The sequence below is a fragment of the Protopterus annectens genome, chromosome 1.part0 (genome assembly GCF_019279795.1).
Source record: "Protopterus annectens isolate FY-2018-M chromosome 1.part0, PAN1.0, whole genome shotgun sequence".
Classification (NCBI taxonomy): domain Eukaryota; kingdom Metazoa; phylum Chordata; order Ceratodontiformes; family Protopteridae; genus Protopterus; species Protopterus annectens.
In genome coordinates this window covers 1,801,293,344-1,801,308,862 of record NC_056725.1, presented here as the reverse complement: position 1 = coordinate 1,801,308,862, position 15,519 = coordinate 1,801,293,344, and the positions used below count along the sequence as shown (strand labels likewise).

The 15,519-nt window shown below is 39.7% G+C and overlaps 1 protein-coding gene across 3 annotated transcripts in view; it reads left to right on the top strand.

Moving 5' to 3' along the window:
* Window positions 1-15,519, top strand: part of UTRN (utrophin) — a 4,744,936-nt gene that overhangs the window by 2,175,799 nt on the left and 2,553,618 nt on the right. For all 3 annotated transcript variants that reach the window (XM_044069601.1, XM_044069592.1, XM_044069610.1), the window contains 2 exons: window positions 12,149-12,286; window positions 13,663-13,818. In XM_044069601.1, the coding sequence (XP_043925536.1) occupies window positions 12,149-12,286; window positions 13,663-13,818 (294 nt within the window). The remainder of the gene's footprint in view (window positions 1-12,148; window positions 12,287-13,662; window positions 13,819-15,519) is intronic.

The window sequence follows — 15,519 nt, the reverse complement described above, 5'->3', positions numbered from 1 at the left end:
CAATTTTTCACAAGGGCAGGAGTTGCTTCTGCGCTAACCCATCCTTCATGCCCAAAGTAGTTAATGAACTTTCCCTGAATCAAGCCATCTGTCTTACTACCTTCTTCCCATTGCCTCATACCTCTGCTGAAAGGATCCTTCACTCCTTGTATGTACGTTGACAACTCGGATACTATTTGGCCAAGTCCAAATCCATTCAAAAATCTGATAGGCTCTTTGTCTCCTACCAAATCCATTCAAAAATCTGATAAGCTCTTTGTCTCCTACCACCCAAGAGCCCTGGGGCACCCTGTTTCCAAATAAACCATTTCCTCATGGATACGTACAAGTATTTCCTTTTGCTACACAGCCCATGGCAAAAGGCTTCCCTTCCCAGTGAAGGCACACTCCACTAGGGCTGTGTCCTCCTCTGGTACCTTCTTTAAGGGTTTGGATACAGCTGCCATTTTGGAGGCAGTTACTTGGTCATCTGTCCACACTGTCACCAAACACTACAAGTTGGACATTATTTCCAGGTCCAGATCAGGATTTTGGCAAGGCCATCCTTCATGGCTTTGTGGAGAATGTCTCTGTCCCCCCACCCACTTAATAGCATCAGCTTTTGCATTCTCCCTCATGTTATGGATACAGCAGCAGATTAATAGAAGGATGTAGTATTGTTGTGTAAAATCTTACCATAACTTTAGATGTCCTTCTCTTCTATATGCTGCTGTATAGTTTCCCACCCTGCCTTCCCCCTGACTCCTGATTATCCACGCTATAGTCACTGGTTCTGGCGGCATCCAGTTCTGAGATAGGTGCGTGCTGATGTCGCTTCGTATCAGACATCCATTTATGACCAATGTATGCTGAGTGATGAGGGCCGACCCACATACCTTCACAGTAGCAACTAACTTTTGTATAATGCCCAGACATATGAGAGTCAACCAGATGCAGACTTCATGTTATGGATACAGCAGCATATAGAATAGAAGGACATCTAACGTTACGGTAAGATTTTACACAACTATACTTATGGAATTCAATTGTCTTAGTAATGAAACCTCAGTTAAACAGCAGAAAGAGAAGGTTAAAAAGACTAGAGTGATTTTTTTATAATGTCAATTTGTCATTGGCAGATGCTGATGGTGGTTCTGGCCTTGTAGCCCTAATGGTAGAAAAACAGGAACTGATTGAAGGATAGGAGCCTTTGTAAATAAAGTTTAAGTTACTTGATGACTTTGTAAGGTATACAGTTAAAGGTAATGGACTGCTGAACAAATCCAAGATAAATCCAGTAGAAGCCACCTGGATTACTTTGACCCAACCCCCCAGTTTGCTGTCTGTGAATCATGTTGCCATTGTTATAGAATGTCTTAAAGTAAGCCTGATGTATTTTTAAGTGCTTTTCTTACTTACCATCTTGTCAAAGGGCAGGCATCATCTCCACAGACCATTTTCATTCATTGCAACGTGTCTGGTGGATTTAATTTCTTCCTTTCTTCATAGGCTTTTGTTTGGGTTTTACTTCTCCAGCAGTCATAATCTGGCATGTTGTAATAAAAGTCCACATTTGGGATGTCCTTGCACTCTGCCAATATATACCGTGATGCAGTATGTCAGTAACATATGTGTACTCGCCCGAAGAGCCCCCTTCACACCTGTTAGTTGCTCAGAGAGTTAGGATCTTGATCATTGTAAGTGAAGCTCTGCATTTGCTTGTCTAAACATTGTAGCGTATGTATTTGTGGTCATTATTCTGCCAGCCAAAGATACACACTTTAATAGTTTATTGCTGTCCAGTGACCAAAATTCCTGTCTCCAAACCTATCAAATCTGCTGGGCATTGTCAGTATTCGTAGAAGGTTGCTAAGGCCTGGAACTCCTTACCTGCATCCATCAGGTGTATACCCTCCCTCCTATCTTTTAAAATCTCCTTGAAAGACTTCCCAACTATAATCCTGGCTCTGTTGTTGCTCAAAACTTGGAGAAATTATGTCCTTGTACCCCCTTACTCCCCATTCTTCACTTACTTCCTTACTGCTGTCTAATTCTCTTCCTTGACTTTCTCTCTAAATATACCATAAGCCTGTTTTCCACTCATTTCATCTTGCAGTTCCTATTTGCATTGGGCTAACTTACCTTTAATTTCCCTACAAACCCATCTACGTTTTTTCTAAATATTAAGTGATTGTCATATACCTCATATAGATTCTTAACCATTTTTTATATTATGTTTAATTTGTTATAATTATTTAAATTGCATATGTTTTTGTTTTATTTTTGAAGATTGTAAAATTATTATTAAAATGTTTTGTAATAATTTGGAGCTTTTCTCCCTGGGCCCCTGCTAAAAAGGGGTACCCAGTCAGACTTTCCTGGTAAATATTAGTAAGTAAATATAAGTAAATTAATATCTTTTAACTGCAAAATGTGTTAGAGATTCATGCAGGCCACTGGAAATTGGATGTGAGAAAACATTCTGGTCCCCTTTTTAAGCAGATGGGTGTAGTCGAAAGATATTCATGTGGACAGTGGAAAGAGGGACTTTACAGAGCCTTAGCCGCATGTAGGTACAGTACTACCAGGGCAGAGTTCTAAGAGATCAGGTCCAGACCTGAAACTTTCTCAAGGTAAGTGTCATGTTCATTTACTTCACCACCACAAACACATCAGTGGGTGATTTTGTCCTTGCCTTGCAAGTGTTCAAACATGAATTGGGTCTAGATTGGGGATCTTGATGAGAGTGGAGACTTACCTTTGCTCCTGTCTTAGGTAGTGCATCCTGATGTTCCCAGGTCATTCTGTTTCCATATCATCAGCTATAGCCTTTGATGGGTAGCCTGGTCCCAGAAATTAGTCCTTTCAAAACTCTGAACATGGATGTTGGGGGTACTTGTGACTGGGGTGCTTCCTTCTTGGGTTTGCCACCCACTTGGGCCAGCAAGCCTTTGGTCATTTTCCTCCTTTGGTTTTATGTTTCAGGGTCTGGACATTAGTTTGTCAGGTGAGGATTGGGGGATTGCATCATTAATGTGTTTGGTCTGAAGCTGGTGTTATCCATGGTATAGGCTTCTTCCTGTGTTGTACTACCTGTGGCTAGTCTGCATTTTATCACTGGTTCCTTATGCTTTAATGTCTGATCAGTTTAATTTATGGTCAGCCTTGTGTGAGCTTGCACCAGGAAGGTTTTGAGGGAGTCATAGTACTTCCTAGGATATTATGACGAGTAGCAGTACCTTGATGCCACAGTCTCTGAGACAAGAAAGGATAATTGGTCTACTTTCCTCCTCTTCTGTGGGTGATCCCTTCTTTGGGGATTCTCTCAGGCTGATATAAGGTAATTTGAACTAGCCTCTTACCCAGTCAGTCACCTGCCCCCACAGTGTGCTTAGCAGTATTTGTGGGAAAGAAGTCTGAGGAGCCAGGGTAATCTCTCTCATCAGATCAGCTAGCTGGCATCCTGATTCTACAGTGGTGTCCTGGGGTGGGTGGGGGGGGGGGGCAGATGCTTTTGACTGAGTGGCATATTATGTAACCGTGCATTCCACTACACACACCTCTTGTGATCTCTGTAAGACAGCATAGGTCCCAGAAGCTACATCATTTTACCACCTTGCTGCTGACAAAAAGTCACAAGTGTGGCAGGAAGGTGTACTTTTTATTTATTTGATTGATTTGGCATCTGTTTACCAGGAAAGTCCAACTGGGCATGAATCTTGTTTTCAGAGGAGGCCCGGGGAGAAAAGCTCCAACATACATAATTCACTCATTCATTCATTTATTTAATGTTTGTTAACTGGGAAAAGTCCAACTTGGAACTAAGCCAATTTTCAGCAGAGGCCTGGAGAGAAACACTTCAGCTGCATGTCTTTCTAATGTGGAAGAAACCCTCACAAACACAGGGAGGACATGCAGACTCTGCACAGAAGGCAGACCAGCCGAGAATCGAACCGGAGAACCTCTTGCTGTGAGTCAACAATGCTACTCCTGCACCACTGCACCAATTAATAAATTGTTTATTTATTAACATTATATATAATTAATAAGTAAACTGATATTGAGCACCTAGTAAAGTACAGTTGTGATAACCAATGGTAAAGATATTAAGCATTTTAAATATGGACAAAACACTAAGAGAAAGAAAAGAGATTTTGCAGTTGGGAGATTAGGAAATGGAGTTAAAGTATGGAGCTGTCAGAGAACAAACTGGTGTATTGTCTGATAAGAGAGGGAGAAAATGAAAGGGGAACAGAAATGCAAGGGAAAGTGTAGGAAGGAAGAGAGGGGAGAGAAAGGAAGAGAAGGAAGGAGTGACAGGTAGTATCAGCCTGGTGTAAGACATGGGCAGAGCCAGGAGTTAAGGAGAAAGCTCTTTAGAGATTGTTTGTATATGTGACTACATGGCATTGCTCTAATATCTATAGGAATAATCTTCCAGACCTTGGCTACTGAGTAGGAATATAGGCAGTGGCTGATAGATGTTTTGGTTTATGGATTTCAAGGAGGTGATCCTCAGATGAGGAAAGAGAGGGATTAGAAAGGTAATGGTTTAACAATGGTTCTGGTTGCCGGGCACGATGAGGATTTATATGCCATTTTATGAGCAAGGAGGAGTTGGGTGAACTTGAGGTATTGAGGTAACTCATACCAGTTTAAATATCTGAGGGCGGAGCAATGACGGGAGTTGTATGACTAACTGGCTGGCTGCAAATCTAGCTACTCTGCTATAGCAAACCTCAAGTTTTTATCTTAGAGGAAATCTGAATGTTGATGAAAATGGGTGAGGCGCATATAGTAGTGAAGGAAGGAGGTATGTACTGGCTAGAGCAACTCTTTAGGAGTTGGTAAGGAAACTTTTTGATCTATAGAGCATGCCCAGTTTTGGTGTGTTGTTTCTTCACCCAGACTGGGGGTTAACTTATTCAGCTGTGGATCATCTCACCTGTCCTAATTCAGGCAGAATTGGTGAGGAAGGCACTTGATAAGCTAGAAGACTTCCTCAAGTCTGAGCTCAAGGAGACACTTCCAAGAGACTGACTCCACAACCTGCATGTTGTTGCGATACCAAGTGTTCCACTGCAGTTTTGACAGCTCGGATGCTTGGCTAGGGTTGTAGCATGTGGCAGAGCTGAAGCTGTTCTTCCTGTAGTAAACTTTGCTCTCTGGCAAGAATGTTTGAGAAATGTGTATTTGCTCAAGTACTTGAAAATGTTCAGAAATATGGTCTAACTGACAGGCAGCATGTATTTAGACCAAAGTGCAATGTGCAGACAGTAATTTTTTTCTTTAACATTCCAAGTCCGTTAATAAGGAGATGGACCTACTAATAGTGGCAATGTTTTAGATGATAAAAGGGTCTCTGAAACTGTCAAATACAATCTCCTTCTTGAAAAGCTAACTTATGTATTTTCTCAAGAGGTGACTGGTTCAAAAAGGATTTACCACTTTACTCGTATGCTGACTCTAACCCCATTCCTGCCCCAGCCAAAACCCCTGTACTTCACTTTCCGAAAAACACTTCCCCCAATAGTACCACTAGCCACACGCATGCTCAACACTAAAACTGTCTCATTTCTTAGTACTTATGCTAATCCTAACCCACAAGGATTTGTATGTACACTCTTACCCACAACACCAATCACTTATCTCCATCCAGAAAACACAAGTTTGTGAAAAATGCCGCACTTCACTTTGTTGAGGAAACAAAACATTCAGCAAGTGAAGTGCTTCTGTACCTACACACACACACACACACACACACACACACGTGTATGTATATTATGGTCTTGTGTTGTGATTTTCCATTTCAGGCTATAGACACAGACACACACACACGAGCTGTGTGTGTACATCTGTATATTTATATAACTGTGTGTGTATATGTGTGTGTGTGTGTGTGTGTGTGTGTGTGTGTGTGTGTGTGTGTGTGTGTGTGTGTGTGTGTGTGTGTGTGTATATATATATATATCTGTGTGTGTATGGGTTCCCTTCAGTAGATCGAACATATAACAAGTTCTAACCTCATATGGCCGAGACCATATATTCGAACTTGCAAATGTTTGATCGGACTGAATGGAGATGTCCGTACAGTGCAGAACGGGAAGATTTCCCTTTTCCGCAATGTAGTGCGAACTCGGAGTTTGTATATTTAAGTAAGGGGAGTGCAGGGGGGCATAGCCCCCTCCTACAGATGTTTATTTTTGTTTTTTTTTTACTTCAGTGTTCGAAGTATTACAAGTTCGAACATATGGTCTCGGCCATATGTGGTTTGAACTTGTAATATGTTCGATCTACTGAAGTAGAGCCATATATATATATATATATATAAAATATGGATCCACGTGTGAATGTCAAAACCCAAAATGTGAACTCCAGAATGGTAAAAATGCAAACCTCAAAACAGTGAACAACAGAACATCAAAAACAGGAGTAATTAATTGCTGCAGCAGAAGCATTAAACATTCAGCTGAAGGCAGTGATTTGATGTCAGAGACCGCTGCAAACCATCCCTTAACATTGGCCAGTACTTACCAGTGGACATCATTGTAGTAAGGCAAGGAAGTGTTGGATTTACATGGCTACTGATGTTATTTATATATTTCCATTACCTTATTGGTGATTCACAGTAGTCTTTTGCAAGCATTCATCTGTACTACAGTCTTACTAACAGCACCACCATGTTGCATAGAAAGAGCATCAGTGTTTTGGGGACTATTTGGTCTGCCTGCTGTTCATACATGCAGGTGGTAATGTTGGCAGTGACTTATATATATATATATATATATATATATATATATATATATATATATATATATATCATTGAACACATTTATTAAATTATCACTTAGTACATAGGCACGCATACATTAATAGAAAAGAAAACAGACTACATTACCAGTTGTCATATTACATTCATTATACGTTACATGCGTTTTCTTACCTTTTTAACCATTATTTACTCCAGCAATATATAAATTGCTCAATTCCTGCCTTCCTTAAACCTCATTCCTTCTCCTGAACATTATTTTGCATGTAATGTTCACATAAATTCCATTTCTATGTAATTTGCTCCTTCCATTTTCTCCAGATTCCACTTCCAGTTATATTTCCTTTACAATATGCAGTGCTTCAGTTACAGTTGGTTTAGATTTTTATTTCCATTTTATAATAATTTTATTTTGGTAGCCAGTAACATTAAACTTAGTATGATTTTATATTTCTTGCCCCAACCGTGGAAAGGTAAAACTGTTGATATCGCCTGGTAAGCACCATTATTACTATTATTGTTACTATTACTATTATTGTTATTACTACTATTATTGTTACTATTACTATTATTGTTACTATATTATTGTTACTATTACTATTATTGTTATTATTACTATTATTGTTACTATTACCATTATTATTGCTAGTTTATGTAATTGGTAATCATGATTTATAGACCTCGACACATTCTCCACCTTTCCCCTTACGGTTGTATTTTTAAGGTCTGTTAATCAGTGGGAGATAAATATTCAATTCCTATGCATTGATGGATCCCCAAGTGCTGCATTCAGCATCGACACCTTGATAACTCATGATTGAAGGACTGGTGTAATCTGAAAGCTTTAGCAGTGTGTGTTGTAAAGTCTGTGCTTGGTACAGTAAAAGGAAACGCATTACCACTGTTTTGTAATGTTATCTGTAATTGAACCAGCACAAAATAACTCCTTTTTTATTCTGCCTTAACTGAAAAAGGTGCAACTATCACATTTATGTAGGTCATCTGTATTAGTACATACTTCAGGAACAAGATGCTTGGTGTAAATCATGGAGATTTGGTTTAATGGATATATATCTGAATATATGATACTTACAGCAAGAGACTATTTTCTGTTTAATCCTATGTATTTATTGCAGTAGGTGGTCAATGGCCACCCCCCCCCCGTTTCCTCTGCTGGTGCTGTTCAACACCCCCCCACCACACTCATGATGAGAAGAGAATGTTTGGGTCATTACTCAACCACGTCCCCTTTTGTTGATTTTTATGGCCCATTTTACCTTCTCTTTTCTCCTCTTAACACTCCTTCCTCCAGTCTGCTGAACAACGTGTGCATCCAGCTGATGTCACCTGTTTCCTTTCTGTTCAGGTGTACATAAGCCTCATCTCTGCAACCTTTCATTATAGCTAAATTCTTCTATTACTTTTCCTTTGTGCTCCTTTCCATTCCTCCAGCTAGTCCTGCTAGCTTCTTTCTGTCTCTCTCTCTCTCTCTCTAGAAGTACAGAATTATCTTGGTTACAACCTCACTAGACTTGTATTCCTTTCATATGCATCCCATAATTGGAATAACATTTCTCACTGTTGTCTTTCTTTTCATTTGATTAGTAAGTCTGTATGGTGGTAGTACAGTTCAGGCCCTTTCTGCCTTGTACTACTCAGTCAAACTCTACTCCCTTATTGCAGGCCAGATGTGTTGCTTTGCATCCAGTGTGTGTGTGTTTCTTAGTATCCAGTGTGGGTGTGTTTCTTAGTATCCAGTGTGGGTGTGTTTCTTAGTATCCAGTGTGGGTGTGTTTCTTAGTATCCAGTGTGTGTGTGTGTTTCTTTGTATCCAGTGTATGTGAGTTTCTTTGTATCCAGTGTGTGTGTGTTTCTTTGTATCCAGTGTGTGTGTGTGTTTCTTTGTATCCAGTGTGTGTGTGTTTCTTTGTATCCAGTGTGTGTGTGTGTTTCTTTGTATCCAGTGTGTGTGTGTGTTTCTTTGTATCCAGTGTGTGTGTGTTTCTTTGTATTCAGTGTGTGTGTGTGTGTTTCTTTGTATCCAGTGTGTGTGTGTGTTTCTTTGTATCCAGTGTGTGTGTGTGTGTGTTTTTGTATCCAGTGTGTGTGTGTTTCTTTGTATCCAGTGTGTGTGCATTTCTTTGTATCCAGTGTGTGTGCGTTTTTGTATCCAGTGTGTGTGTGTTTCTTTGTATCCAGTGTGTGTGTGTTTCTTTGTATCCAGTGTGTGTGTGTTTCTTTGTATCTAGTGTGTGTGTGTGTTTCTTTGTATCTAGTGTGTGTGTGTGTTTCTTTGTATCTAGTGTGTGTGTGTTTCTTTGTATCCAGTGTGTGTGTGTTTCATTGTATCCAGTGTGTGTGTTTCTTTGTATCCAGTGTGTGTGTGTGTTTCTTTGTATCCAGTGTGTGTGTGTGTGTTTCTTTGTATCCAGTGTGTGTGTGTGTGTGTTTCTTTGTATCCAGTGTGTGTGTGTGTGTGTTTCTTTGTATCCAGTGTGTGTGTGTGTGTGTTTCTTTGTATCCAGTGTGTGTGTGTGTGTTTCTTTGTATCCAGTGTGTGTGTGTGTTTCTTTGTATCCAGTGTGTGTGTGTGTGTGTGTGTGTTTCTTTGTATCCAGTGTGTGTGTTTCTTTGTATCCAGTGTGTGTGTGTGTGTGTTTCTTTGTATCCAGTGTGTGTGTGTGTTTCTTTGTATCCAGTGTGTGTGTGTGTTTCTTTGTATCCAGTGTGTGTGTGTGTTTCTTTGTATCCAGTGTGTGTGTGTGTGTGTGTTTCTTTGTATTCAGTGTGTGTGTGTGTGTTTTTGTATCCAGTGTGTGTGTGTTTTTGTATCCAGTGTGTGTGTGTTTTTGTATCCAGTGTGTGTGTGTTTCTTTGTGTCCGGTGTGTGTGTGTGTGTTTCTTTGTATCCGGTGTGTGTGTGTGTGTTTCTTTGTGTCTGGTGTGTGTTTCTTTGTATCCAGTGTGTGTTTCTTTGTATCCAGTATGTGTTTCTTTGTGTTCGGTGTGTGTGTGTGTGTGTTTCTTTGTGTCCGGTGTGTGTGTTTCTTTGTGTCCGGTGTGTGTATGTGTGTTTCTTTGTAACCAGTGTGTGTTTGTGTGTTTCTTTGTATCCAGTGTGTGTGTGTTTCTTTGTATCCAGTGTGTGTGTTTCTTTGTATCCAGTGTGTGTGTTTCTTTGTATCCAGTGTGTGTGTTTCTTTGTATCCAGTGTGTGTGTGTTTCTTTGTATCCAGTGTGTGTGTGTTTCTTTGTATCCAGTGTGTGTGTGTTTCTTTGTATCCAGTGTGTGTGTTTCTTTGTATCCAGTGTGTGTGTTTCTTTGTATCCAGTGTGTGTGTGTGTGTGTTTCTTTGTATCCAGTGTGTGTGTGTGTGTGTTTCTTTGTATCCAGTGTGTGTGTGTGTGTGTTTCTTTGTATCCAGTGTGTGTGTGTGTGTGTTTCTGTATCCAGTGTGTGTGTGTGTGTGTTTCTGTATCCAGGGTGTGTGTGTGTTTTTCTTTGTATCCAGTGTGTGTGTCACCTTTTATTTCTTGACAGTGGTGCACAGCTGCTGTTTTCTGTGCAGCGAGACTGCGGTGGTGCTGCGGTAGCATTGTCGTCTCACAGTATGACGTTGTCCTGTTCAATTCTCAGCTAGAGCGTCTTCTGTGTGGAGGCATGCATGAATGGGCGTACTTTCGTTGAAGGTTGTGCATCAGAGCTGGCAACTTGACACGTAAAAATCTACTGCCAATCATTAGCGGACCGGAGTTCCACTGTGGCGACTCATAACCAGGAAAAGCCGAAAGACACAACAACTTCAGCCTGTGCAGCTCCTCTTTAAGCTGTTGCTCCTTACTTCATCAACCACCCCAGCTTGTATTATCTGAGAAGTATTTTTTTTTTGCTGGGATAGTTCAGATGCGCGAGACCTATTTCAGTGGATGTCAGGGGCTCCCTCTAAATGCATTACAACTTATTGATAATACTGTTGTATAACCTTCACAGTTGCAGTGATAGAGGCACTGACAGTTACTGAACACGTTACAACAAACAGATTAGTAAAGCATTACATTTACAGAAAGCTACAAGATATAGTGACAGTCCAACATGACATAATTATATGTGTTGCCCATTTTTAAGTATGTAAATGCCACGTGGATTTATAATAATCTTGAAGTAATGTACCAAGTCAGTGTGACATGTTAGAGCCAAAAGGGAAAACCTTTCTGTATTTCACCATTCACCTTTACTGTATAGACTCTGTTGTCCAGTTGCTGCCCTATCTGGAATATACATGTTGAAGAAGACAGGTGCTAGGATGTGCACATTTTCCTTCAGTACCCTCTTTATTTCCTCCTTTCTCTGGTAGTTCTCCACTTAACTTTCCTCTTATCCAGTCTCCCCACCGTTGTTGGTTCCACTTCCATGTCTTAGCGTTTTGTGGGGTGCGGTGTCATATAATTTACTAAAGTCCTACTGTGTATTGTGATGGTCATCTCTTATCCTCTCTGGTCAGTAAATTAAGAATTCTAGCACATGTGTTTGAAAGTTTTTTCCTGATGTGAACTCATAATGGCTTGTTTCTAAAAGCCTATTTGCTGTTAGGTACCTTCTGACTGTGAATTATTGCCATTAGTTGACCATTTTTAGTTGCCTGGAATTTTTTTCTTTTTCGCCCTGTATTTAATGACTTCACTGTTGCCCCTTTCCTTTTGCAAAATCCTTTTCTGAAATTAGGCCAATGTTAAGAACAGCTCTAGAACGTCAGGTTCCTTGAGGATCTTGGAAAATAGAGACATAAATGTAAGGACTGTGCTCAGGAACCTGGCATGAGTAGTTTAATTCATAAAAGTGAAAAATCTGTCTAAAAAATGTAGACTGCATGCACAAGCTTTTACTCTGTGAGAACCTTCTCTAGTGTTTCAAATCACCATTAATTCAAGTCAGTGGTGTTGCATGGTCACATGTTCATTGACATTGCATTCTTTGTCTAGATTACATGCAGTCCCAGTCCTCTTACTGATAATGATGGGATTCGCCATTGTAGAGAAGTTACCTTGAGGTTTACTTCACTTGGCTACATTGTTGTCGTAATTGCAAAGTACAATTGAGTATAAGAACAGGGTACCACTAACGCACAACAGCGTGCATGATTCCTGACATGTTATATGTGGCACTTAGATTCTATGCCACTATGTTAGCACGGCTGTGTGTCTAAGTAAAGTTACACTCTACCTTTATTTAGTTTAGCCGGTCTACACAGATATGTTGGGTAAAGTTTCATGACTTTCACCGCTAAATATATGTAGATACTAACATGAGCTTAACTGTTTCCTAATTCTTGGGAAGGGGATTAAAGGTTCCCTGACCATTATGGTTTGTTGTCTCACGTTAGTGCTTGTGTTTCTTTTCAGATTGACGAGGAAAAAGCAAAGGTGGAAGAGATGCTGCAGCGGGGTGAACAGGTGCTGCAGCAGCCAATGGAAGAGCACAAACGTGAAGAGCTCCACAAGAGACTGTTGCTTCTGCAAGCCCGATACACAAACGTGAAGGTAGTTTATATATGCTGTTACTCCTGTAAAGCTAGGTCTTTTGTACACACTGCAAAGTTTAGAGCATTTTTTTTTTTAATATGTGCATAGATTTGCTGCCTATGCATCCTAGTCAACTAGGCAGTCAGTTTGATTGCTAGTAAAACCAGAATGTTACATAACATTTTATGAAGTTTTTTTTTTTTCAGGGGATTCTTATCTTAATTCTGCAACAAACATTTTAGATGACTGTTGGGTTTTGTCACCAAGTGCCTTGGCATGATGGTACTTGTGATAGAATTGTGTGTCACATTCTGAAAGATAGTCATGTTGTGTCAGTTTAATTTGCATCACATCAAAATCAGTCTTCTTGAATGAAGTACTTTGCTCAGAAGTGGAAAACTGTTTCCCATGTGCAGTTTTACCATGTGTTGAAATTACTGTTCTAATTTGCTGTGTGTGTCTGACAAGTACTGAGGTGTGCCACCCCATTATACGGAAGCTACATTGAGTTTAACAGGCCTTTTCCCGATGCAGTGATGTCACAGTTAAGTGTAAGATTACTGGGTTCAGGAGACGCAATCTCTCAACTGGAGGTTGTAGCTGGCTGGGCCCTTGCACACAATACTGTTACATTTTATTTTAAAGTAATCTTCTGCCACCAACACTTTCATTAACTCTGTTTCTTTTTGCTAAAGTGATGCTAAATGTCCTAATTTCAGGAAATATCTAAACAGTACAACTCCCTTATATAAGTCCGTGTTTAGCCTGAACTAATGAAGCGTAACTTGATATCTCATGTCTTACAAAAGTGAACATACTTGATTATATAACGTTGCACTTTTTTTATCATAACAAAATTCTGTTTGTGAAGTTTTTGATTGAAACAAGCAGAACCTCTTCGCACATCCTGCACATTTTGAGCTGTTCATCTTTCATGTACACACTGCTAGAGTCAAGGGCTTAATACTTTTATGGCACACAATACAGTAAAATAGCATTTTTTACATATAAATAATTTGTGATATGTTTATTTCTTGGCAGCATTAATAGACTGCAGTGTACAGCAGCAGTACTGCTTACTTAAAGTTCTTGTTTCGCAGACGTTGCCAGTAAGTGTGCTGTGTGATAGTTGTCAGCTATGGCTGCAGACTAGAGCCGTTTGTACCGGAGAATGTAGTAATGCAGTAAAAAAGGGGATTACTGTATGTGCTGTGATGGTAGTTCTGTTTAACTTTCTGCAAATTTTGCGGTTTCAGTTGAAATTCTTCTAAAACACTGGTTAATTGTGTGCTTATTTACCTTATTTTGGAAGCGCATCTTTAGTCTTTTGTCCTGGAAACGAATTGTACTGTTTTTTAAAGTTGTAATTCTGTACATCATTTTTATTTTTGTAGGAGATGAAATTCATCCAAAGCAAGCATACGAGTCAGATCTCTACTGTGTTCTCCAAGTATCCGTCAGATCAGGGCAGTCTGCTGAACTGGATCAATGATCATGATCATCGCCTCCTAGGAGGGAAAGGAAGCAAAGATGACCAGAAGTCAACAGAGGTAATGCAAACTGTAAATTTAAGTTTTACTTCATTGGATTTCATAATTAAAAAATAAAAACAGTGTATATTTTGGCTGCTAAAGTGATGCCAGCATCCCCACTTCGGGTACAGTATTGTTAACTCACTGAAGTAATTGTAGAAAATTTATGTTGAGGTTGAATTTTAGCAGGGGTGGGTGATTACACGTTTTGAGGAAAGCTGTTAAAGGTGGGAGAGAATTGGGCAGACTTTTGATATTTACTGGATGAAGTTACTGCAGAAAACTACACTGTTTTTCTCATGAGGCTCGGGACTAATTTTTTTTTTTTTTTTTTTTAGTGTGGGAAGGTGTGCAAAAAGGGTTCAAATCCACCACCAATGCATATGTGTTCATGATTTTGATAGAACGAGCTCTTACTATTGTATTTTGCAGATCCACAATTGCAAGTCCGAAAAGTTATGGGGGGAAAAACAGAAAAAGTAAAGGAAAATAGTAAATGTAAACAATTGCCATTCTCCATTAAATTTATTTTCTGCAGGGGGCAAGGCCTCCTGCACCCCCAACCCCCCCTGCTCCAAACAATTGCCATTCTCATTTAAAGTTATTTTCTGCAGGGGAGCAACACCTGCACCCCCAACCCCCCTGCTCCAAACAGTTGCCATTCTCCATTAAAGTTATTTTCTGCAGGGGGGGGGGCAAGGCCTCCTGCACCCCCAGCACCCTTGCGTATATTATTGCCATACCTTAGAGGAAAAGACAACACACCAAGACATAGCTGTTTTGAACTTTATGTATAAAATTCCTCATTTTCACACATTTAGTCTCACTGTTCTGGGATGCATTGAATTTTTATTGTGTAAAAGTAGTGCTCCATGATAGCTGACAAGTTCTATAACAGATAGCCAGCCAGGAGGGTGGGACTAAATTGCTAACGGCTGGCTTCTTCATGCTTGCCAGATTGTGTAGGTATTATGCCACAGCGCCGACATCGGCTGCAGGTTTAGAGTGCAGTAGGTGTCAGTTAACAGTTTTTTTCTTGTCTTCTATTAAAATTACTACAAGTCTGATGTTTGTGTGTAAATATAATTTCTGTCTCCTACTTTGACATGTATATGCCTTCTTGAATTTCATTTTTTCTTTAATTATGCAATTCTCTCTGCAAGGTTTCGCGACGTAAGGCATGGTGAAATATACAAGTTGCCTTGGATGCAGTCATTACCATTTTCAGATTTAAATATAGGCCTTCTTTTAAGGCAGTCTACCTAGGCCATTTACCAAATATGTTTTATTAAGATGTCCCCATAGAAGGGGATGACCTGCATCTTCTTTGTATTTATGTGGTAACCTTGAACTTGGTCCAGAGACCTTTTTCAGTCATGATAAGTGAAAGACAAAGTAGTTATAGGAGTGTACAGCTTTTAACAGAACATACAAAAGTACTACAGTAGCTTACAGTTTACAAAATCAAGGTGTACTTTTTTTGACAGTGAAGTATAATAAACTTGATTTGAAAAAGTATGAAATGTATACAAAACGGTTATTGTGGCTACTGGTGTATATTATTCCTGTACTCAAAGCAGTACAGTGGTCATCTTCCAATGAAATAAATAGCCCTAACATAGGCATAGGAAAAGGTGGAAGGACTATCATCTTTATCATTCCCCTTTTCCCATTTTTATATAAGGTTGGGGTATTACATCAACACCAATTAGTGTGACC